The 24866-nt window shown below is 41.3% G+C and overlaps 1 protein-coding gene across 6 annotated transcripts in view; it reads left to right on the top strand.

The window, feature by feature from the left end:
- The window catches only part of UPF2 (UPF2 regulator of nonsense mediated mRNA decay), a 54157-nt gene that overhangs the window by 3522 nt on the left and 25769 nt on the right, over positions 1 to 24866 (top strand). For 5 of the 6 annotated variants that reach the window (XM_028745440.2, XM_028745441.2, XM_077935659.1 and 2 more), the window contains exons 2-10: positions 5009 to 5388; positions 7210 to 7989; positions 16151 to 16311; positions 16608 to 16805; positions 17181 to 17330; positions 19172 to 19234; positions 21854 to 21957; positions 22614 to 22699; positions 23366 to 23474. In XM_028745440.2, coding sequence (XP_028601273.2) covers positions 5009 to 5388; positions 7210 to 7989; positions 16151 to 16311; positions 16608 to 16805; positions 17181 to 17330; positions 19172 to 19234; positions 21854 to 21957; positions 22614 to 22699; positions 23366 to 23474 — 2031 coding nt within the window. The remainder of the gene's footprint in view (positions 1 to 5008; positions 5389 to 7209; positions 7990 to 16150; positions 16312 to 16607; positions 16806 to 17180; positions 17331 to 19171; positions 19235 to 21853; positions 21958 to 22613; positions 22700 to 23365; positions 23475 to 24866) is intronic. The other variant, XM_077935658.1, reaches the window with a different exon arrangement.

Here is a 24866-nt window from a genome sequence, read left to right as displayed (position 1 = left end):
CCGCAGGGCCTGTAAGACAGAGTTGTTCCGCCTGGCCTTTGGCTTGGAGCCAATTTGATTCCCTCCCTCCCTCTCTTTTTTCTTTTCCTTCTCCTCCTGCAATGAGGCTACATTTTAATATTTTAATGTTCCATTATTTTAATGTATTTTATTTTTGTTTTTAAGTTGTAATCATTCTTCTTGTTTTTATTATTGCTTGTTAGCCGCTCTGAGCCCGGCCTTGGCTGGGGAGGGCGGGGTATAAATAAAAAATTATTATTATATTATTATTATTAAGTATGTACACAGCATTATGACCTGAAAGAAGAATTTTCATAGGATCATAGGGCTGTAAGGGATCTAAAGAGCATTCAGTCTGAAGACTTGCCCCTAAGACAGGAAGCTCCTTATACATATCTTGGGTTAGTCATTTGGTGTGTGTTTTTTTAAACCACTTTGGTCAAATATTGAAAACAATTTGTTAGAATTCTTACAGAATTCTACAGACCTGTGCTTACTACAGCCCCTACCATTACCTGGGTGTTATAAGGGAATTAACAAATGGAATTAACAAATGTAATCAGTTGTTAAAGTTATTGATGTTATGCAAATATGTTCATACTTCTACCCCTAAACCACAGTAAATAGTGTAGCTGTTGAACTTTTTGAAAATGGCATCAAACAAACAAAACATATGTAGTAACAAGATAAAATTCCGTTTTACACTGCTGAGTAGAGAGCAGGATGTCCCTACTCTTGAATGAAATTGCATATTTGGGAGTAATGGCCCATGTTTTCTACAGCTCCACATACCTTTTGTCTATCTTGTATCAGAGGATGTGAAAATGCTATTTAAAAGGTAGGACCTCTACTTACACTTGTTTGTGGCTTGACAGGATATTTGACATAGTCAAATAAAAGGCAATCAATAGACCAGCACCAGCCTGTCCACGTCACATGCAGATTAATCCATCTCATCCATATTACTGTGCCACAAGCAGAGAGCAGAGGCGCCTATATATATATATATATATATATATATGTATATCTCTACATCTATATATCTATCTGTATATATATCTATATATCTGTTTGCCCCAGGACATATTTTTATAGAAAGGAAGGATAGAAATGCTGAAAATATATGTATATCTGAGGAGTCTATGAGGTTTGAGGAATTACTAGGTAAAATGGCTCAGTTTAGTGAGCCAGGCTATATATTTTAGGGAAAGACATGCATTCATTCTGTCCCCTCCTTACAGTAGGGGCAAGATATTGAGGAAGAAATTTTGAAAGCTCATACAAAAAAAGTATTTTGTATTTAAAAATAATCCAGGAATCTAAAAAGTGTATAAAAAATACTTTAGATGTAGTGTTTCTGAGCTGTTTGAATAATGAAACTTGACAGTACATACGTTGATGAAAGGTTTCAGAGGATGTTCTCAGTTGATCTTTAGCTAGCACAACTTAACTTCCTTGCAGGGCTCAACTTCTGCTATGTTTTCATTGTCTTCCTTCCTTGCATGCAAGCAAATAGTACACATTTCTTTGCCAGACTATGGAAAATCACTCTACGTGTGTGTGTTGTGGGAAAGAGCTTCTTGGTAATTAGCCATTAGATTCTTTTTATCCATCAGACTTCCTTTAGTTTGATTGTGTTCCAATATTACTCAAGGACAGGCAGCACCTGAGATTTGTCCACGAAAGAAATGAATATGCATTGCTTTGAGGACAATTGCTGTTGTGCTGTAACTTAAAATACTGCACTGTAATTAATAGTGGTTTCAGAATTTTTTTAAGTAGTGTTGGTTTTAACCTGGTACCGTATCTTTCGTCCCATAGGGCGCTCCGTCCCATAGGACGCACCTAGTTTTTTTGGGGGGAAATAAAGGAAATTTCCCCCCCTTTATTTCCCCCCCAAAAGCAGGTCGGGGAAACCGAACCAGGTCGAGGAACAGTGGGATGGCGGCACTGCGCCTCCCCGCTGTCCCCCGAGCTTGTGGAGCTGGCTGATGTCTGCCCGGCGCGAGGGGCGCCCTGCTTCAGGGCGCCCCGCCCGCCGGGCGGCAGGCTGCTATCCGCAGCATGGGAAGCCCTGTGGGGAACTCCTGCAGGGCTCCCCACACTGCGGATGTCTGTCCGGCGGGCGGGGCGCTCTGCTTCAGGGCTGCCTAGGCTGCGGATGTGTTCCCGAAGCGCCAGGCGCTCTGCTTTCAGGGCGCCCGTCGCTCCGGGAAGCAGGCTGCTATCCGCAGCCTAGACAGCCCTGCGGGACCTCCCGCAGGGCTGCCTAGGCTGCGGATGTCTTCCTGAAGCCTGGAGAGGGGTCGGTGCGCACCGACCCCTCTCGCTCTCCAAGCTTCAGCAAAAGCCTGCATTCGCCCCATAGGACGCACCCAGATTTCCCCTTCATTTTTTGAGGGGAAAAAGTGCGTCCTATAGGGTGAAAAATACGGTAATTCTTTAATCGAAAAACAAGCTTTTAACAGAAGTTATGTTACAGTTCATTTCTTTTCTAGATTTTCATATGCTTTCATTTGTGAACTTCAGTTTATCACCTAGTGATCAGCTTTGCTGGGAACTTGAAGTTTTGTTTGTAAAACTTTCTATCAGGATCTCCATAAAGGGGTGGCTTATTGATATAAAATGGACCAGATCAGGCCTGCACAACTATTTCAAGTGACGTGTGCACATAAATATGCATGCTTCCTACTGATAGTCACCTGAAGAGAATTAATTACAATTTGATTTTAGATCAGATGAATATTGTAACCATTCCAATTCTTAAATTTTGGGCTATTACTATCTTCATTCATCATATTGCTAATTTTATGAAGCAATCCATTTTAAAAGTTGAAAACTTTCGATAGAGAAATAAAATAGTGGAACTCTTTTGGACAACATTTCAACCCATATCACTGCCTAGGACTAGGTATATAAAGCTTGGTTGTCAAAGAGTAAAGTGTGAATGGGGAGAAAGCATTTATTAGAGGTCATGGAATGGGAATCGTTTTTGAAAAGATGGATGTGAATGCAGCTTTAAGTATAGTGCTTTTGTTTTGCACTAATAATACATCAATTTCAGGGTGAATATACAAGGGCTATTGTTTCATGCTTTGTATCTGGGTTGGGAAGAAATGGGTCTTGAGCTGAGTAAAAAGCCCTGGGTGCAAAAGAAACAGCCAAGGTGAGCAGAAGTAGTTAGCTCTACTCCAAAGTTATTTGTATACACTGTCGTAACAGCAGTAGAGTACTACTACTGCTTCTTCGGTGTTAAATTACAACTGATCAAGTGTTATAAATGCTGTAGGAGTGTTAATGTTGCATTGGCTAGAAGATGTTCAGTAGTAAATCCATCAATGAAGTAGTGTCAGTGCTTAAAAACAACTGTTGTGGTAATTCTCACTGTTTTTCAGGTATGCTTAAGAGTAGACAGAGATTTGGAATGTAACTAATGGAGTGCAAAACTGACTGTAATACTTGTTTTTATCAAACAATTATTAGGTGGTAAATATCCTGTTTGTTGTCTAGCAGTAACAAGTAACTGATGTAGTCTTGGGTTTTTTCTTCTAGATTTTAATGGTGAACATAAGTTTTAATGCGTGTGCTGTAAGAATTCAGAGCTTAGTTTTGAAGGCATTTTATTGAAATGTTGTGGTTTTAACCTATCTAATAATGAATTGCTCATTTTAAAGAATCTTAAAGAGCTAGTATTTGTAGGACTGGAATAAGAAATTCCTATCAAAAATAGTTAGCAACTGTATCCCTCCTCCCAACAAAGGAGATGGTGCACCAGTTTAATGTGTTTACTTAAACTTCCTTAATTGTTTGCAGGTTTTGTTCTTTAATTGTCTCAGTGTGCAGCTTTGAATTAGAGGATTCAATACACTACTGTAAAGGTGTACATAATACTCATACGTGCATGATGATTTGTTTAACTCGGAGGAGCTTATCAGGTCCATACAATGAGTTTGTAAGTTCCATAGCTTATTTGCTTGAAAGGAATTATGTGTATTTTCACGAACGTGCTAGAAAATAAGTTATAGTTGTGTGTAAAGTTGTCAGTCCTTGAACAATAGATCACTGTTGGTCTACTACGAGTATATTACCCAAAATTTCCTTCTCTAATGATAAACCATTTATAAGCAGATATTTTGAAAATGTTTTCAAGCAAGCAACTTTTTTGCTTATTTTATTTAATTGAAGTAACTTTGTTATAGTCAGGCATATAGTAAAAGCAATTGCTGGTATGCTATTGTAGTTCCTTTTGTTAAGCTGCTGTGACTTTAGTCCTCTGATTGTGACACTTGGTTAAAAAAAGGCAATCCAGTGTATATTATTGAGAGTGGAATTAACTGTTACGGGAGACAGGGGCTTCCAGTGGACACAGTATCCTCATTTCAAGGTCTGCCCTTCCCCAGCAAGTAGAAAACTTCCTCTAGGTCATGGTTCTGTATTTTTCTTCACCACCAGAAGCCGGTGATGACAACCGGGAAGTCAAAACTCAAGATGCCACCATATGTAAGGGAAGGAATATAATTTATTACAGGAGTTTGTTTCTGGTGGTAGCTCGATGTTCTGCCCTCAGCTGTTCATGGTTTTGCTATTGGGTCAGAGGCCCCAAAACCCTGAGCTGAGTTGAGATGACTACTTTAGACAGCAGATTGGGGGTGTAAACTGTAGAGTGAGAAAGGGATGGACTCAATTGTGCAGCTTCACATTTCAGTGGGATTTGTGTAGGAGAACTTTCTGTAGATTGTACCTCATGTTAATTAGTGAGAAAAAGGATACCAGTTGGATTTACTTTATCGGTTATCAAAATGTCTTGGGCTGCTTCTGTTATGTACTGTGGGCTGAAGGAAGGCATTTGTGCATTTAGCAGTACTTATCACCTTCCACTAATAATCAAGCCAGTTTGACAGCACATAGCTCTGGAAAAAATATCCATTCGTAGTTTAGAAACAACATTTTGAGGCCTTGATTATTAACTTGTGAATTCAATGACAATGTGTTGTTAATAATCTTTCAGATCTGCCTGGGTAACATAATGCCAGCAGAGCGTAAGAAGTCGGCAAGCATGGAAGAAAAAGAAACATCATTAAGTAATAAAGATAAGGAGTTCAACGAGAGGCGGTCAGGTAGCAGCCGGGACAAACCCAAAGAGGATGTCAGGCTTGGCATGAAGAGAGAAATGTTAAAACCACCTGAAGATAAAAAGAAAAAACTGGAGGAGGAGAAACGGAAAAAAGAAGACAAGGAGCGGAAGAAAAAAGATGATGAGAAGATAAAATCTGAAGAAGAGCAGAAGAAGAAAGAGGAGGAAGAAAAGCAAAAACTTGAAGAAGAGGAGAGAAAAAAACAGGAAGAAGAAGTAAAGCGACAACAAGAAGAGGCAGCTGCCCAGCTGAAGTAAGACTTTATTATTTCTTTGCTGCTAGTACCTAGGTTTTCAAACTATATAAGAGAGGGTGCTGGGACACAGATGGGGAAGCACAGGGAGCTAAGGATTGGGTGGGTTGAATAGCTCCATGGAAATTGTAAGGGAAGTTGCTCCATTTGAAAGAAGAGCTGCGTTTTCCCCTTGTGCAGAAGAAATGCTTGCTACTAGGTTGTTGGGCTATGGAAGTACAATACAAATAGACAAGCCCCACTTCAAAAAGCTTAAGAAATACTGATGCCCAGGAACCCAATATAACTAGTTCTGTGCACCCAAGGTAGCTTTCTCCTTGTGTTCCTCAAACTACAGATCTATTTTTCCACATCATAAGCCACTCTTGGAGCTTAGTAGACTTTGCTAAGTGGTTTGTGATATGGGAGGTTTGCTGGTCAAATACAGTAGGAAATCCCACCTGAAATGCCCAACAAAGCTCTTTAGATGCTGGTCTGAGTATTCGTGGAAAATTTCTGACTGACAAGCTACTTCATTTTCAAAGGGTTGCTGGTTAGAAGCATCACTTCATTACAGTGGTACCTCTGGTTGTGAACGAGATCCGTTCTGGAGGCCTGTTTGCAACATGAGTAGAACGCAACCTGCGCATGTGCGGGTCACGATTCACCGCTTCTGCACATGCGCACGACGTCATTTTGCATGTCTGTGAATGCGCGAGCAGTGAAACCCGGAAATAACCCTTTCCGGTACTTGCGGGTTGCCGCGGGACGCAACCTGAAAACGCTCAACCTGAAGCAAACGTAATATGAGGTATGACTGTATAACAATAATGTCATTTTAAAATGTTGCAGTACAGATATAAGGAAAAAATAAAGCAAGATTACTTGTTTAATGAATTTTGCAATTCATTAGGAAATTCATTTACAGCGGTGCCTCGCAAGACGAAATTAATTCATTCTGCGAGTTTTTTCATCTTGCGAATTTTTCGTCTTGCGAAGCACCACTGTATTAAGTCTGCAGTAATTTTAAGAAGTGGCCCCAACACTCTCCAGCAGGCTACCACACTGCGTGCTATGAGTTGCTCCTCGAAGTCAAGTCGCAACTGCACCTCTAATGCACCCTGGGTATTAACGGTTTTAAGAAAAAGGAAACAAACTTGCAAGACGTTTTCGTCTTGCGAAGCAAGCCCATAGGGAAATTCGTCTTGCGAAGCAACTCAAAAAACCAAAAACCCTTTTGTCTTGCGAGTTTTTCGTCTTGCGAGGCATTCGTCTTGCGAGGTACCACTGTATCTGCACTTTACTGCTTTAAAATTAGTGCTATCACCAGACTGAATAAATTTGTTGATTACTCAGACTAGTTCCGATTTAAATTTGCATATATTGAAAGCATTTTTAATAACAAAAAACATACTCTTAGACAGTGAATGTATATGTTGCAGCTGGCACCATCTTAGTGAAACGGTCCCTTGCGAGAGGGAAAGAGGAAAGAGGAAATTTTCTAAGATGGTGCCTGCCATCTGTAATCTTCATACATTCTTGGGTGAAATCCAGTGCTGCATCCACTTGACCAACAGGCGTTCACCCTCCTCATCTCTCCCCTGAAACTGTCCAAGTCCACCCAAACCTCCTTTAGAGGGTCCCCTAAACTTCCAGAGCAGATTTTGGGAGGGCGGGCAGGAGAGGAAGCTGAAGTCTGTTTTGTTGCCACAAAGACGTCATTTATTGCAACCTTTAAATAAAAAATATGTTGCTCTGTTAATGAGGCTTGCCTTTTTAGTCTATTACAATGTTTAAAATTTCAGCCCTACTTAAACACAATATTCTTCATGTTCTGTTTAGAGAGAAAGAAGAAGCCCACCAGCTCCACCAAGAAGCGTGGGAGCGCCACCAAGCAAGAAAGGAACTCCGGAGCAAAAACCAGAATGCACCAGACAGCCGCCCTGAAGAGAACTTCTTTAGCAGGCTGGATTCAAGTCTCAAGAAGAACACTGCCTTTGTTAAGAAATTAAAAACTATCACAGAACAGCAGAGAGACTCCTTGTCCCATGACTTTAATGGCCTCAATTTAAGCAAGTACATTGCAGAGGCTGTTGCTTCTATAGTGGAAGCAAAACTGAAAATATCAGATGTGAATTGCGCTGTGCACTTGTGTTCTCTGTTCCATCAGCGTTATGCTGATTTTGCTCCATCACTACTTCAAGTCTGGAAGAAACATTTTGAAGCCAGGAAAGAAGAGAAGACATCCAACATTACTAAACTAAGAACAGACTTGCGGTTTATTGCAGAATTGACAATAGTTGGGATTTTCACTGATAAGGAAGGCTTGTCTTTAATCTATGAACAAGTAAAAAACATTATTAATGCTGATCGCGAATCCCACACCCATGTCTCAGTGGTTATTAGCTTTTGTCGGCACTGTGGAGATGACATTGCCGGATTGGTACCAAGGAAGGTTAAAAGTGCATCAGATAAATTTAACTTGAGTTTTCCTCCCAGTGAAATCATTAGCCCAGAAAAACAACAGCCTTTCCAAAATCTGCTGAAAGAGTACTTTACATCTTTGACCAAACATCTGAAAAGGGACCACAGGGAACTGCAAAATATTGAAAGACAAAACAGGTAATATTTTAAATGCTCTTAAATGAATTGACAGGTTTCTAATACTTGCTAGAATTTCAAAATGGATTGGGTAAAACTTTTTTCCGCCCCAAGAGACCACAAAGTATAATTTCATGCTTTGAGGTTTGAATTGGGAAATGGATTAACATTACAATCCTACATGTCAGAAGCAAGTCCCAGTGGGTTCAGCGGGGCTTACTCCCAGGTAAATTCTCAGTAGACCCACTGAAATTAATGTGCCCAAAGTCATGTCTGTTAATTTAAATGGGTCTACTCTGAGTATGATGTTGGATGCAACCCTTAGTCTTATAACCATCTTGTAGGTTTAACACTGTCTTCTGGCTCTGATTTGGAATTATTCACATTGTAATTTAGGAATGTGCTAGCTTTTTTTTTTTAAAGCCCTAGCAGCTTCTGTTTTTCCATGTGGATGCACTCTAGTTTACAATATTAAGTATTTTACAGCCTCCTAAATTTCATTGTGCCTGCTTTCCCTTAGTAAGCTTTTGGTATACCATAAAATATGGTTAATGGGGGTGGAGGAACAGCAGCTGCATTCTAAACTGGACCTTCATCCAAAACATGAGTTCGAGGGAGGTGTACATTAAAACCAAACAATCAATACAATCATTAATCTTTTTAAAAAAGTAAAATCAAAACATAGAGGTGGTAATCTGTCATGGATGCATTACTTGAGATTTCTGCATTGCAGGAAGTTGGACTAGATGACCCTCAGGCTCCCTTCCAGTACTACTATTCTATGTGTCTATAACAAAATCAAAGACACCAATAACAATTCAAAAACTTAAAACATAAATATTTAAAAACTGTGAGTGATACTCAGTATTAGTCATACTCAAGAGTAGATATGTTAAAATCATTGGACTTGAAACTTTTGGTGGGTGGGTCTACACTAATGTACCATATATACTCGAGTATAAGCTGACTTTCAGCACATTTTTTATGCTGAAAAAACCCTCCTTGGCTTATACTCGAGTGAGGCGGGCGGCAGCAGCGGAGGGATGAGCGGCCTAAAAGGAGCCCTTTCTCACCGCTGGTCCCGCCGCTGCCACCCGCCTCTCACAGGGGCAGGCACAGGAGGTGCGGTTGGGAGAGGCGCTGCTCTGCGCTGTGCCTCCCAGCTGCGGCTCCTATGCCTGCTCTTGCGAACGGCAGAGGCGGCAGGGACAAGGGGCCCGAAAGCAGCCCTTTTGGGCTGCTTTTTTTCCTCCACCACTGCCGCCACCACCAGGTTTGTGGTGTGGTGAACCGGCTTATACTTGAGTCAATAAGTTATCCCAGTTTTTTGTGCTAAAATTAAGTGCCACGGCTTATATTCGGGTCGGCTTATACTTGAGTACATATGGTAGTTAGATATCGCCCTGCATTCCTTAAGAATTGTTTGCAGATTTGTATAGAAGAGAAGTGGATGGGGTAAGTGTGGGATAGGGCCACATACATTTAGGGAAATGGGGCATTGAGAAAGGTAAGGGAAGTTATGTGTAACCAGAGAAGCAAGATACAATATCACATAAGTATGTGTATGGATGTTTAATTCTGCAGGAATGGTAAATCCATGTGTGTGATGGCTCATTCCAACACCTGTGTTCCCTGACTTGCCCCACCTCGACTATTTCATTATTTTCCTCTTGTGCATTACATTTAATGAATAAAATTGAGTTTTAAAATTGTTGACTTTGAAGCTATTACTTTAAGAGTACAGGTTCCCCATTGGCATGAAAGAACATTTTCCTCCCCCCTCAGATGATACATCCAGTTTGTAATTTTGTGGATAGCATTGGGTGTATTGCCAGCCTAGGTCTGCAAATAGTCTCGATCAAAATATTGAGGTGCACCTGCAAACTCTGGACTCATTGCACTGAAAGAACTTGCTCTTCTGCAACATTTCTCTGAATGAGCAGTTCTGTGTTGGCATCTGTCTGGCTCGAGAGACAATGAAGCAGTGCGCCTTTGGGGGTGAAGTCAAGCTGTTGAAAAGTTGTGGCGACTGCTGTGGCTGTGGAGACTGTTCTGGTAGAGACATGCTCATTTGCAGCTGGGGCAGATGAAAGCATTCAGTTGTGCTGCTGCAGGTGCACCATAGCGTTTCTTCTCTCTGTGCTCCTCCCATAGGTCATTTCTCCTTTGGTCACTACTATGGATACATGACTTGTCTGCCTGTCTCCAGGCACTGTGGTTGTCTGCAAGGGATTCCCACATGGCAGGGATGGTGTTGCCAACCTTCATGTCATGTTTGCAGACATCTTTGTAACACAGAGTTGGTCTGCCAACGGGCCTGGTGCTTAAAACTAGCTCCCTGCAGAGCACGTCCTTGAGCATCCTGCCACCTTCCAGTCTGTGGACATGACCAAGCCAGTGTAGATGTCCCTGAGACAGGAGTGTGAACACACTGAGAATGTTGCTTAAGAGAGCACATCTTTCTTTGGAATTTTGTCCTGCCATGTGATACCCCAAATTCTCCTGATGCAGCACATGTGGAAGGTGTTAAGGTGTCGCTCCTGACAGTTATAAGTTGCTCACGACTCCCTTCTAGAAATCAATGTGTTCAGCACACAAGCCTGGTAGACCTTCACCTTAGTACTGGACGTTGGCATCACATTCTTCCATACCGTTTTGGAGAGGCGACCCATTGTCATAGCTGCCTTGCCAATGCGCTTGTTCAGCTCAGCATTGATTGAGAGATTGCTGGTTATGGTGGCTGACCATAAGGCCTTTGTCAGGTCTATGAAGGTGCTTCTGCTGTTGGCATTTCTGCTGCAGGTGGTTCAGTGAGAAAATGACATCTACTGTTGAGCTCTGAGCTCTAAAGTCACATTGTGACTAGGGCTTGACCCTCCAGCAAGTGACTATAATATGTTGTGAACTACATGGGCGAAGGCTTTCCGCACGTTACTCAGCAGAGAGATCCCACAGTAGTTGTTGTTTTTGTTCTTGCTGGAGTCACACATGTCTTGTGGCATGGATCCTTGCTCCCATCACTGCAAGAGGAGGCTGTGGAGGTTTGTAATGAGGAAAGTATTTAAGCTGGCTTTCAGCACTTCTGTTGGGGTTCTATCCTGTCCTGGGGCTTTACCACATGCCTGAGAGTTGATAGCATCTTACAACTCGTCAAGGGAGGGAGGAACATCCAGCTCTTCCAAGACAGGCAGAATCTGGATACTTTTAATTGCAGAGCCCATGTTTTCCTGCGAGTACTATTCTTGATAGTGTTCTGCCCATTGCTTCATTTGCTTGCTGTGATCTGTGATGATATCTTCTGACAAGGTTTTCAGCGGTGCAGTTTTCTTGATTGTTGGCCCAAAGGCTTTCTTCATGCCTTCGTACATTTTGTGAGTGTTCCAGTGTCAGCAGCGAGTTGGATGCTGTGGCACAACTTTAGCCAGTAGTCATTGGCACATCATCTACCAATCTGCTGGGCATCACTTCTTGTCTTTCTCATTGTAGAAAGTGTCTTTTCACAAGGAGCATGCTTGTAGTTTAGGAGAGCCTCACACTTTGCAGCAATAACAGGTTCCATGTCCTTTATGCTGGCCTCAAACCAGTCAAGGGTCTGTTGCTCTCTTTTGCCAAGGAAGACCTAGCTGTGCTGTAAATTCCTCGCTGTTGTGGTTTCACCTTGCTTTGACACTATTTCTGGGGCACTTCAGTAGAGCTTATTTAACAGAATCAGAGAAGCATTCATGAAGTTCAGGTATGACTGTTCTAGCAGTGTTGATTTGAGGACCACACTTAATGCTTTGTAATATAGGCCTTCTTTGGCTGGAGAGGGATCTTGCTCACTACCAGGGACTGATCCATGTTGCAATTGGCTCTGTGGTAGCTCTGTGTGACACGGAGTGTGTGACACCGATCATTTGGTGACAATCAAGTCCAGTTGGTGCCAGTGGCCTGACCTTGGATGTCTCCAGGACACGAAGTGTTTTGCCTTGGTAGTGAAGAACATGTTTGTGATGCAGAGGTTGTGATATGAGCACAGCTCAAGAGGCCTTTGTCCATTCTCGTTCATGCTGCCAATCCAATACCAAAGTAGCCTATGCAGTTGTCACATGTGTGATTATCTTTCCCATGGCATTGAAATATCCCAGCAGGAATAGGTGTTCACAATCTGGGACCCTCCTGACAGCCTGGTCTAGTTCCTCATAGAACTGGTCTTTGGTTTGTAAGGCTAAGGAGTAACTTCCTACACAAATCCGGAGTGGAGTCCCTAAGGCAGTTGGATGGTGTCCTGTATGCCTCCTTCCAACAACTCCCGCATTCAAGCTGGTGCCAGGCATATTGCTCTGCTTTTCTCTGGACCACATCAGCAACAACCCAGGACCTCCATACACACAAACGTGTCCAGAGGAGGGCAACCAAAATGGTCAAAGGCCTGGAAACGATGCCTTATGAGGAACAGCTAAGGGAGCTGGGCATGTTTAGCCTGGAGAAGAGGAGGTTAAGGGGTGATATGATAGCCATGTTCAAATATATAAAAGGATGTCATATAGAGGAGGGAGAAAGGTTGTTTTCTGCTGCTCCAGAGAAGCGGACACGGAGCAATGGATCCAAACTACAAGAAAGAAGATTCCACCTAAACATTAGGAAGAACTTCCTGACAGTAAGAGCTGTTCGACAGTGGAATTTGCTGCCAAGGAGTGTGGTGGAGTCTCCTTCTTTGGAGGTCTTTAAGCAGAGGCTTGACAACCATATGTCAGGAGTGCTCTGATGGTGTTTCCTGCTTGGCAGGGGGTTGGACTCGATGGCCCTTGTGGTCTATTCCAACTCTATGATTCTATGATTCTATGAAATATAATGTAGAGAACAAAGGCTCCCCTTCACTTACATTCCAATCCAATTACGGCCAAAATCCTCTCCAGATCAAAACTGTGGCGGATTCATTTAGAAGGTTATCTTGTCTCCATCCAGAACACACCTGTTTCTTTAGTCCAAATTCAAATCCATCTTAAGAGAACGGAAGGACCTCTGCTCATGGTGACCGTGTTAGAGAGTTTCCAATATGTGAAGTGCTATGCACTCAGCGTCCCTGCCCCCGCATTCCGTTGGAACGAGAGGCAGATATCAGATGATCTGCAAGTGAGAGCTCACCCCCCGACTGGCGGGGGGGGGGGCTTGCAAGGATAATTACTCTCAAATTATCCTTAATTGGTTGCACGGCCGGTGTCCACTATTGTGGGAGCCGCTGTTCACTCTGGCGGAAATTGCCGGAAGTCCAGGCTTGAATTGAGTTTGATCCCTTCATCTCCGTTTGCATCCATGCACTCAGTCATCAAATTCATGCTGCCATCGTTCAATATTAGCCGGCTGCCTGCCACATTTTGCGACTGGCAACCGTCCTTTTGTGACTGGCTGGAGATGTCCAAGTGCCACCCTTGCCACCTAGCATTGGCAAGATAGGAAAACATTAATCTTTTGCTGCTGAGCTACTTTTCTAGAATACCTGATTTGCTTGGCAGCAAAATAAAATATTTTATTTATTTTTGCTGCTGCGCTGCTGGCTGAATCAGGTGTTTTGCGAGGTAGCGTGGCAGTGAAAGACATAGCTAACCTACAGATCACCTGATTCTCCCGGCGGCTTTTTGTTTTGTTTTGTTTTGCCAGGTTGCCTGATCTGGTAGTGTTGCAGCAAAATAATAATAGCCATAAACATAAAAAGGTGCCTAGACATTTTGTTTTGGTGCCCACAACCTAGGTTCCGGGAGCCACATGGCTCCTAGCTTTCATATCCCAGTTTCTAACACTGCTGATTTCCCTCCTAATTCACTAGCCTCCGTTTGAACAGCTTGCTTGCTTGCTTGCTTGTTTATTAAATTTGAATGCCACCTTTCATCCAAAGATGGTTCGCAGTATAAAAATGCAAGATAGAAACACAAAATACATAATAAAAACAATAAGAACAAACCAAACTAATAACCTCCCCCCCCAAAAAAACCCACACATATAAAATAATATATGATGTTAATTGGCTTAAGGCCTGGTTGAAGAGTAACCTTTTTGCCTGGTGCCTAAAGGTATATAATGAAGGCTCCAGATGCACCTCCTAGGAGAGAGTTTTACCCATTGTACCTTGCTGCCTCCTCCTGGAATTCCTTCCTAAAACCTCTCTGGTGTCACCACCCTTCAAAATCTGCCTCTCTTGTGAAGCCCTTAGTTTAAACTTCATTATTCAGCATGAATATGTAGTTATATGTATGTAACTGGACTTGACACTCAATATGCCAGCAAGTTTGGAAAACTCAGCAGTGGCCAGAGGATTGGAGAAGATCAGTCTACATCCCAATCCCAAAGGAGGGCAGTGCCAAAGAATGCTCCAACTACCGCACAACTGCACTCATTTCACATGCTAGCAAGGTTATGCTTAAAATTCTACAAGGTAGGCTCAAGCAGTATGTGGACCGAGAACTCCTAGAAGTGCAAGCTGGATTTAGAAGAGGCAGAGGAACCAGAGACCAAATTGCAAACATGCGCTGGATTATGGAGAAAGCTAGAGAGTTCCAGAAAGACATCTACTTCTGCTTCATTGACTATGCAAAAGTCTTTGACTGTGTCGACCACAGCAAATTATGGCAAGTTCTTAAAGAAATGGGAGTGCCTGATCACCTCATCTGTCTCCTGAGAAATCTCTATGTGGGACAAGAAGCTATAGTTAGAACTGGATATGGAACAACTGATTGGTTCAAAATTGGGAAAGGAGTACGACAAGGCTATATATTGTCTCCCTGCTTATTTAACTTATATGCAGAATTCATCATGCGAAAGGCTGGGCTGGATGAATCCCTAGCCGGAATTAAGATTGCCGGAAGAAATATCAACAACCTCAGATATGCAGATGACACAACCTTGATGACAGAAAGTGAGGAGGAATTAAAGAACCTTTTATTGAGGGTGAAAGAGGGGAGCGCAAAATATGGTCTGAAGCTCAACATCAAAAAAACGGTGATGGCCACTGGTCCCATCACCTCCTGCCAAATAGAAGGGGAAGAAATGGAGGCAGTGAGATTTTACTTTCTTGGGCTCCATGATCACAGCAGATGGTGACAGCAGCCACGAAATTAAAAGATTCCTGCTTCTTGGGAGAAAAGCAATGACAAACCTAGACAGCATCTTAAAAAGCAGAGACATCGCCTTGGCAACAAAGGCCCGTATAGTTAAAGCCATGGTTTTCCCAGTAGTGATGTATGGAAATGAGAGCTGGACCATAAAGAAGGCTGATCGCCGAAGAATTGAGGCTTTTGAATTCTGGTGCTGGAGGAGACTCTTGAGAGTCCCATGGACTGCAAGAAGATCAAATGTATCCATTCTTAAGGAAATCAGCCCTGAGTGCTCACTGGAAGGACAGATCCTGAAGCTGAGACTCCAATACTTTGGCCACCTCATGAGAAGAGAAGACTCCCTGGAAAAGACCCTGATGTTGGGAAAGATGGAGGGCACAAGGAGAAGGGGATGACAGAGGACGAGATGGTTGGACGGTGTTCTCGAAGCTACCAGCATGAGTTTGACCAAACTGCGGGAGGCAGTGGAAGACAGAAGTGCCTGGCGTGCTCTGGTCCAGGAGGTCACAAGAGGCGGACACGACTAAACGACTAAACAACAACAACTGAACTTGATCACATCCATTCCTTTTCTTCCCCATATCTCCCTCCTATTATTTGTCCCATTATTGAAATTTATATTTCAGCCTCCAGGGTTCTAGCTATGCTTGCATAACTTTTAAGTACAATCATTGTTTTAGCCAAAATATGGGGTATAATTTGAAAATAAAAGCGAATCAATACTATAAGTAGTAATAGCTATGAGAAAGTGAAGAATGCGAATTTATTTTATTTCAAAGGTGTTGATAATTATTTTTGGAGCAGCTTACAAATAGCTTGCTGCTGAAAACGTATGGCTTCAAAGAAAACATTTTTTGCTCGTTACTGATCATATACTGATCTTTTTCTTTAAAGATTGCAAAGCAGCTTTATCCTCCCTTTTTATGGGCTCAGTAATACGATTTTTAATAGTCAAATATTTGTTGATGTTGAATATTCTTAATGGATTTTAACTCTGGATTATTCTAAGAAGAATTAAAATCTAGAGTTACAATTGTTTGTTCATACTTGGAATCTTCATTGCTCTCTTTTTTCTTGGTTTATATTTCTAGGCGTATTCTGCACTCTAAAGGAGAGTTGAGTGAAGATCGGCATAAGCAGTATGAAGAATTTGCTATGTCCTATCAAAAGTTGTTGGCAAACTCCCAGTCTTTAGCTGATCTCCTGGATGAAAATATGCCTGATCTCCCACAGGATAAACCAGTGCCTGAAGGTATGGAATTTCCTAGTTCAGAAGGCAAACTTTTTAGTTCTGATGGAAACACAAAAGCATATTAATAGCTATTCCCCCCCCCCCTTTTTTTTGGAGAATGAAAACAAAGCAAAGTGACCAACTTCTTGTGATCATTTTGTTGCTTTCTTCCTAGTATTTCTTCTTGGTGTGTCTGTTCTTTACTTTGCAATCCCCACTGATTTCATCCTCGTGTATATTAGAAGGAATTATGTGACAAATTGATACAGATACTGAAATCTGGTGTAATACATAACATTCTGCTTTTTATATTCCAGAACATGGGCCTGGCATTGACATTTTTACCCCAGGCAAACCTGGTGAATATGATTTGGAGGGGGGCATCTGGGAGGATGAAGATGCTCGAAACTTCTATGAGAACCTAATTGACTTAAAAGCATTTGTGCCGGCTATTTTGTTCAAGGATAACGAAAAATGTTCCCAGATTAAGGACTCTGGTAAAGATGATTCTAGAGGTACATTTTTATTTTTTTTGCAACATTGTTTTAGAAGTTGTGATAGAGAGGGTAGTAGCATTTTATCCTGATCCGTGTATATGCTAGCTCTGCAGCACAAGTGTATCTTCTTAACAAATTGCACTTTGCTAGTACGATACCTATGCCTACTGAGAAATCACATGAAAACTTTATTTTCTTGGAGGAGTAAGAACAGTGCTTAAAACTTATTGAAAAATGAAGCTGTTCTAAGAGGCAGTTTAAGTGTCAGTGATTAAAGAGACACTCGCTCTCTGTATTATATTTTCTTCAGAAACTGTAAACTATGAACATGGAGGGTCAAAGGGCCAGGTAAAAATTGGGAAAAGTATGTACATCTTACTATTTTTAAAACAGAGTTAAAAGAAACTAAGGAAAACAAAGATGTGTCTGGTACTGATGATCTGGAGTTGGACCTGGAGAATCTGGACATTAATGATGATGCTCTTGAATTAGACTGTGGTGATGAAGCAGAAGATCTCACAAAAAAGCTTCTTGATGAACAAGGTAAAAATAATATGGAGAGGTATATTTTTGTCTTTATTAGTTTTCCTAAATTGAATTTATTACCGAGCCAATCTATAGCAATGCGTATAATTTTTTTCACGGTATTGACAAAACTGTGGATACGCTACTTCATTTTGGAAGCATTTGCGATTGTGCACAATAGTACTTTCATCCACTCTGTTACATGACCTCTTTTTAGTGTTTCCACGACCAAAGATGCTTCTATGCCTCAGCCAGGGAATTGCTTTCAGTGAACTAATCTTCATTACTACTAGGGCATGCTGTCAGTAATACTTGTTCCCTGTAATTTGATGTCATTGCCTGTCAGCAGAAAAATTGCTCCTTGGCAAGGGTTCATTAATAATGCCAAGGGAGCGTGTTCTGCTTCCTTACACAACCCAGCGGTGGCATACCTAGATGTGGTAAACAGCTGTTGAAACTGGTGCAGGCTATTTTCTATATTATTGAATTGATGTGAGATTTTCCACTGAGAAGCATGGGAATTTTTGTTTCTAAACACAGTGAGATAATGATTACTCAGCTGTTCAAAACAATATATCTTCTTGATGTAGAAAGCAATAAGATTTTGTTTGATCTTATCAAAGTGTTAACCACATTTTCCCATTAGGATAGCCATTTGCATGGCTTTTTATTAACATCCAGTTAGCATGGGACAGTAAACCAAACATGGCTAAGTATGGACGTACAAGTGTGCAGGTACTCAAAACGGAAATCCTGTCCACTTTGTTCCTCCCCTGCTCCTCCTCCTGCTGCTGCCATGCTTTCGGTCACTCCAGACAAACCACAAACTGCAGCCAAGGTTTCTTTTTGGATTACCAGTCTTGGTTTGTCTAAAGTGAAACAAACATCAAGCCTGGGTTCAGATGTACTGTTAAGCCAAGCCATGGCTTAGCCCGGTAACAGCAGCAGAAGGACCGGGGAGGAATAAAGTGTCTGGGATTTCTTCTGTGAGTACCTGCATGCTTCTATGTCCATGCTTAGCCATGGTTTGGGTCAGTGCTACTTGTGAACCAAGCCACTATAAATCTTACTATAGAGAAAGCCTTTTTGGATTAAGTGAATTCCAATTCCAGTTTTGCTGTCAAAAGTTGTTTTCCTGAAATAGTTCTCTGCTAGCTATAGCCTCGTTTTCCAGGGTAAATGGCAATTGTTGAGGAACTTAACCATGTTTGGAGGATAGTATTCACAAACTTGCTGCCTAGCCTTGCACAAGTCACATTCTCTTAACTTTAGTTCTCCTGTGTATGGAATATGAATTATATAGTGACTTACCTTGCAAGGCTGTTAGGGTGAATGAGATTGGTTGTGAAGCACTTTGTGTGGTTAAAAGTGTAATGACATCTGTGTATGAGTGAGAGAAAGCAGGTGAGGGGCAGGGAGAGAACAATAATTCAATTCCGTTCATTGAATTCTCTCCCATATTGTAAACTAATACTAAAAATCTACTAAATTGTGTGGATATTTGACCTGCTGATAATATGGTGGTGGTTGTCTTTAAATAAGAAGCAACCCATTGCTTGGAACACTTCTCAGTCTGGCTTAAGATTCAGATTTTAGGATATTCATCTCAGCACTGTTTATTTTTCACATAGTTTATTGGTGATAGTGAGATTAGAATATTAATATGCTTTATACCCCAATATACTTTAAATAAAAACCCTGATTGCATACTATTAATATGGAAAGTAACATGAACTTGGGGAGGGAACATCTACATAAAGGAAGAGGAAATTATTTCTTTCATAATAAAGATTTGCTTCTGTGTCATGTTTTGTTACGGGTGTGTTTAAATTTTTTTGTTCTATTTTTAATATGATTAGGCAAGAAACAGGGAGCAGATAGCACCGGAGCTGAAAATAGTGACGGAAAGCAAGCTGCACGAAGTGAGTTTATAGGTGGTGCCTAAGGAGAAGAAGCCGCTTAAAGCAGATAAGCTTATAGGGGGTAGGGAGCAGATAGAAGTTCTAGGCAGAGTGACTCATGCCAAATTATCTGTAACTAGAGCCGTTTTAGATAAGTGCTGTGTCAGGCTTCTATATGGGAGCAAAACAAAATACTTAAAATGGTTAAGAAAAATGGTTCAGACCCTGCTGATAATCAAATTAACTTAGGGGTGAACTTGAAATACTAGTTCCTGTAGGTAGCCAATGATGATTTTGTGTTCTGGCTGCCACTTTGAACACATTCCTCTTGGAAAGCACCTAGAAGTTAATGTAAAGCTTAAGTGAAAACAGAAGGAAATTTTTCAGTGAGGACTGAGACAAACCTCACCCAAATGTAAATTGTGTTTTTGGTCACACCAACTAACTTGCCACATAAAAGGTAAACTTTTTAGACTCACCACATTTATCAGAAATGAAAACCTTACTTTTTAAAAGATTGCTTATGAATCTGAGTTCAGAAACCCAACCAGGGTCACTAAAAATCCAGAGGGTAAAGATTTTCTTCTAAGACAATGAAATACCATATTTCACTGCATAATAGTTGCACCACCCTTTTTTGGACTCCGAAAATGGTCCCAGAGCATTCCCCGCATAATGGTTGTAGGGTAACTTCTAAGGCTCCACTAAGCCTCAAGCCGCCCCCGCCCCGGCTTCCCTCCCACCTCGCCATCTCAGCCATGAGCTCCTAGGGGGAGCGGAGCAGGCAGGAATGTTTCTCCCCATTCTCCTGCTGCTGCTTTTTTATCACTGTTTCAGCGGGAATTGATGCTGGGGACAACTGGGCCACGTGGGCTGAGGGGAGATGGTGGCGGCCCCCAGCAGGCCTGGCCACAGCTGCTGCCGTCGCCCCTCGTTTGCTGTTCCTATGGCATTCCTTATGAAACTTCCTGTCCGAATTTGAATGGCTGTTCTGCTCTTGCAATGCAAAGTATAGGGCGGTTATGCTCACTGTACAGATTCTGATAGATGAGCGAAGCTGCTGCGTCTCAGTAGGCTGGACAAGAGAACATATGCACAAGGGAGGCTTCATTTTTACTGAAAGGTACACTAGTGTCTTTCCGTTTTCTCTCCCCATGGTCCCAATAACAACAGTGACTTTGTCTCTCCCTGCGCTGCCAGCCCAGCTCCTCAGATCCACCTGCTGTTGTCCCCACTTTATTCCTTGCATAATGGTCGCACTTTCGTATTTCCCCATGTAATAGTCGCACCCCCCTTTTTGAAAGCAAAAATCAGCACAAAAAATGCGACCATTACACGCTGAAATGCGGTTTCAGCAATGGTTCAGATAACATGTGAGGGTAATCTGGTTTTTAAAATGGCTAATTTAGTTTATTATAAAAAACATTTTTAAAACATTGCAACCATTGTAAGTTTAATACGATGCAGGCAGCAAGACCTCTCCCCTCCCCTGAGTCAAGACAGGATTGGGGGAGGCAGGTTGGGTGAAGACATATTTTGGCTGTCTATTAAAGCAAACCAAAATTTGTGGGCCCCTCTTCGTATCACATAAAGTTTGAAGGGGCAACTCTTTGTTTCAGTGTCTGCCTTAAAACTCCTAAATGCTTTTTTAAAATGCGGCCTAAATGCTGAAATAGTTCTACACATTAGTTAATTTTCCATCTTCCTTACCTGTGAGACCTATTTGCAGTCCAATCCATAATGTATATAGTCTGACTAGGCAGCATTAGTTTTCATAACAGTAGGAGAAGTGTTGTGGATGAGCATGTAAGATCTGTCTGTATTAGGTAGTATTTAGGTAATGGGAACCAAGTTTCTTTAAAAAATATATGCGCTGTGTAGAGGTGAGAGAATTGACTGTGGCTTAAACCTACTGAGAGTACAAAACGTTGCTCTAGGAAAGGAGACTGATTTCTGAATTCTCTGTAATCTAATCCTTTGCTATTGGAAAGTATAATGAAACAAGAGACTGGGAGCCACATAGAAAGCCTAGGCGGGCAACCCCTGCTGTAGAGGGTTGGTAATTGGGTTCATGGAAGAATCTTTCCCTTGGTGTTTAAAAGGCCACTTTCAATTTCAAACCTGAAACCAGAAACGGGTGGTGATATCAAAGCTTCCCAGGACTGGAACTCTGAGGAATCCACAAACCTAGATGCAAATGGGACTTTGGTTCCCAAAAAGTCTCTGTTGTCATTCTCAGTTCTACTAGAAGAGGACAAATATAGATCTCTTTGGTCTTCATAGGTTAGTCCTTCTTGCCTACTCGTGCCTCTTGTATGTGTCCTTCTTTGCTGTTGCTAATGAAAGTAGCACTGAACTTTGCTGTCTCTTCTATGTGCATTTCAAATCTCCTGACATCTACTTTGCCCCATTTCTATTTTATCTTTCCCTTCAAAGATGTTACTAGGGAATGGCCTATAGGGATTGACCATTTTTCTTATGTTTATTTCCTCATTGAAAAAGTGTGATTCACTTCCCTAAGGTGAGTGATTATATAGGACTTGCAAGCATACTTGAACAGTTAATGTATCATTACTACAGTGTGTGAGAGCTTTTGGTTTCTCTCGTTTGTTTATTTTTTATTTTTTTTTAAATGGCTAGAACAAGAAGATGAAGAAGCCAGTACTGGGTCACATTTGAAGCTTATAGTAGATGCTTTTCTTCAGCAGCTCCCAAACTGTGTAAATAGAGACTTAATAGACAAGGTACAGTAAACTTGTAGTGTTTCTCCTTTATATCCATAAATTGGTTATTGGATGTTGATATAATCTGTTAGATAGTTTTACTGTTATATGCCACTCTTACACCCACTGTTAATATGGTAAGATGCAAATATACAGTATAGCAGAAATTCGGTAAATGTTGGCAGTAACAATCCCAAATAAATTTTGTAAAAAATGTCCTAAAATTTGAGAGAGATTGGTGAACACTGCTAGCCATATACTTCAGTTTGTCAGCATTTCTTTCTTGGACTTAAACCAGTGAATTGTGTACCAATTAGCTCAGGTGCTCATAAATTGACCTGGATATTTGCCAGCAGTTACAGTTCTAATCTACAGAGCAGACACATTCTGACGTGGCTGTGGCTTTATTGGCAAATAGATGTGTATATAGACTATTCAAAAGCAATATTCTATCCTTCCAAGTGAACTGTGATTGACTTAATTAAAAAATGGTTGGACCACCAGAAGTCAAATGAAATGACATAACAGATGTGATCTTGCTCAGGGACTGCCAATTGGCCTTCTTAAGGATGAAAGAAACTATTGTTTCCCATGTGTAGAAGAGTATGTGAAACTCTTTCTTTTCACTTTTTAAACAATCTGTGTATTGTCAGATTTAAGTGCCTTTCTTCTTGCAGGCAGCAATGGATTTTTGCATGAACATGAATACAAAAGCAAATAGGCGGAAGTTGGTTCGTGCTCTCTTCATAGTTCCTCGTCAAAGGTAAGTGTTGATGTAAATGTCATATTAATGGTCATGGCAGAGATACCTTAAGTAACAGGGACAGCAAACAATGGTTTAAGCTAAAATGACCTCCCAAAGCGGCAGGAGCATGGTAAACAAGCACACGTAGATGCCTAATTAGTTCCAAAAATATGTCTTATCTAATACAAACAGATGCCACTGTTTAGTCATTAATTAACCCTAGCAAGAATAAAAGGCTTTCAAACATCATCTTCCAACAGGTAACTGGATTAAATATTGTCACATTTCATCCCTCCCTTATGAGAGTTTCATACCCCACCCTAGTATTCAGACAAATGTGGATTTTATGAAGTTAAATAGGCAGTGTTTGTGGACTCTATTAAGTTAAATAGGCAGTGGACTCTAGAAATGGCATTTCAATAGTGGCATTTGAATATTTTCAGAACAGGTGAGCAGATGTGATTCTATTCATTTCTTTTCCACCCTCATGCATGTAGTTCTGTATAGTCAAAGAAATATGATCAACATCTGTAGGTAAAAAAAAAAGATATTCCTTCCAAGAAGGTAGCTGAATGTACATGTATAAATATATCAGAAGTACACTTACAAAACAGAACAGTTAGAACTTTAATATTTTTCTATATAAAATAATGCTATATTGCATGTGTAACCTTTTGTTTGCAGGCTGGATTTGCTACCATTTTATGCACGGCTGGTTGGCACATTACATCCTTGTATGTCTGATGTAGCAGAGGATCTCTGTTCCATGCTAAAAGGTGACTTCAGATTCCATGTAAGTTTTGCATCTCACAGATTCATTTAGGAAATGTTTTAAAATACAACAGTGTGAAAAGTTAAAAGTAATAATGCTGACAGTGTCATAATGGAATATAGAATCATAGAATCATAGAGTTGGAAGAGACCACAAGGGCCATCGAGTCCAACCCCCTGCCAGGCAGGAAACACCATCAGAGCACTCCTGACATATGGTTGTCAAGCCTCTGCTTAAAGACCTCCAAAGAAGGAGACTCCACCACACTCCTTGGCAGCAAATTCCACTGTCGAACAGCTCTTACTGTCAGGAAGTTCTTCCTAAGGTTTAGGTGGAATCTTCTTTCTTGTAGTTTGGTGATGCTGTTTTTATCGAGTAAGACTCAGTTTGTGAGAGTAAGTTTTCAAGGTTATTACTCAATAAACTGATGTCTGACCAGCAATATGTATATTTGTGAACAGACATATAATAGTTGTACCTAACAAGAGAATGGGTTTTGTTATAGATGTTAATCTTCAGAATATCCTAAGACTTTGTTACCTTCATCTAGTTCACCAGCTACGGCCTCAGCACTGTAGCCCATGCATTGGTAACCTTAAGGCTAGGTTACTGTAATGCTCTTTATGTGGGGCTGCCTTTGGGTCTGGTTTAGAAGCTCCAGCCGGTATAGAATGCTTCAGCCAGATTTCTAATGGGAGCTTTGAGAACATGCGACACAGTTCTTAAAACAGCTGCACTGGCTGCCAGTCTGCTACCAAGCCCAATTCAAAGTTCTTACATTGATTTACAAATCCCTGAACAACTTTGATCTAGGATACCCCAGGGACCACTTGAACCCATATACAAGCAACTCTCCCTTTGAGCAGGGGTTGCGTTCCAGGTCGTTGCATGCCTGTTCTGCCCCCTTCCGGGGCTGAAAGCGACACACATGGTGGTGGTCGTGTGTCAATTGGACAAATGCAAAATGATCACCACCTGTATAGCAGCTTGATCACTGAGATAATCTGCAGGAGCTTCTTTGGTCATTCCCCAAGTTGGTGAGGCTTGTTTGACAACAACAAGAAATTGAGTCTTTAGTGTCATCGGGCCAGTCTGTGGAGTACTCAGCCTATAGAGACTCAGCAAGCGCCTTTTGTGCCAGCTATTAAACTCGTGCTGAAAACTTTTCTGCCAGGCTGAAGCATCCCCCACAATAGTCTGTTGATAGAATTGTAGAGTTGGAATGGACTGTTAGAGCCATCTAGTCCAACCCCCTGCAAATGCAGGAATCCTTTGTCCAATGTGGGGCTGGAACCCACAACCCTGTGTTTAAGAGTCTCATGCTTTACTGACTGAGATGTTGATTTGAGCTGCTTTTAATTTATTTTTGCTTTTAATTTGTTTTTAACTATTTTATTATTTGGTTTCTTTGAT

The sequence above is a fragment of the Podarcis muralis genome, chromosome 10, assembly GCF_964188315.1.
Source record: "Podarcis muralis chromosome 10, rPodMur119.hap1.1, whole genome shotgun sequence".
NCBI lineage: Eukaryota > Metazoa > Chordata > Lepidosauria > Squamata > Lacertidae > Podarcis > Podarcis muralis.
The sequence above is the reverse complement of the archived record's forward strand: the minus strand, read 5'-3'. Positions and strand labels throughout refer to the sequence as shown.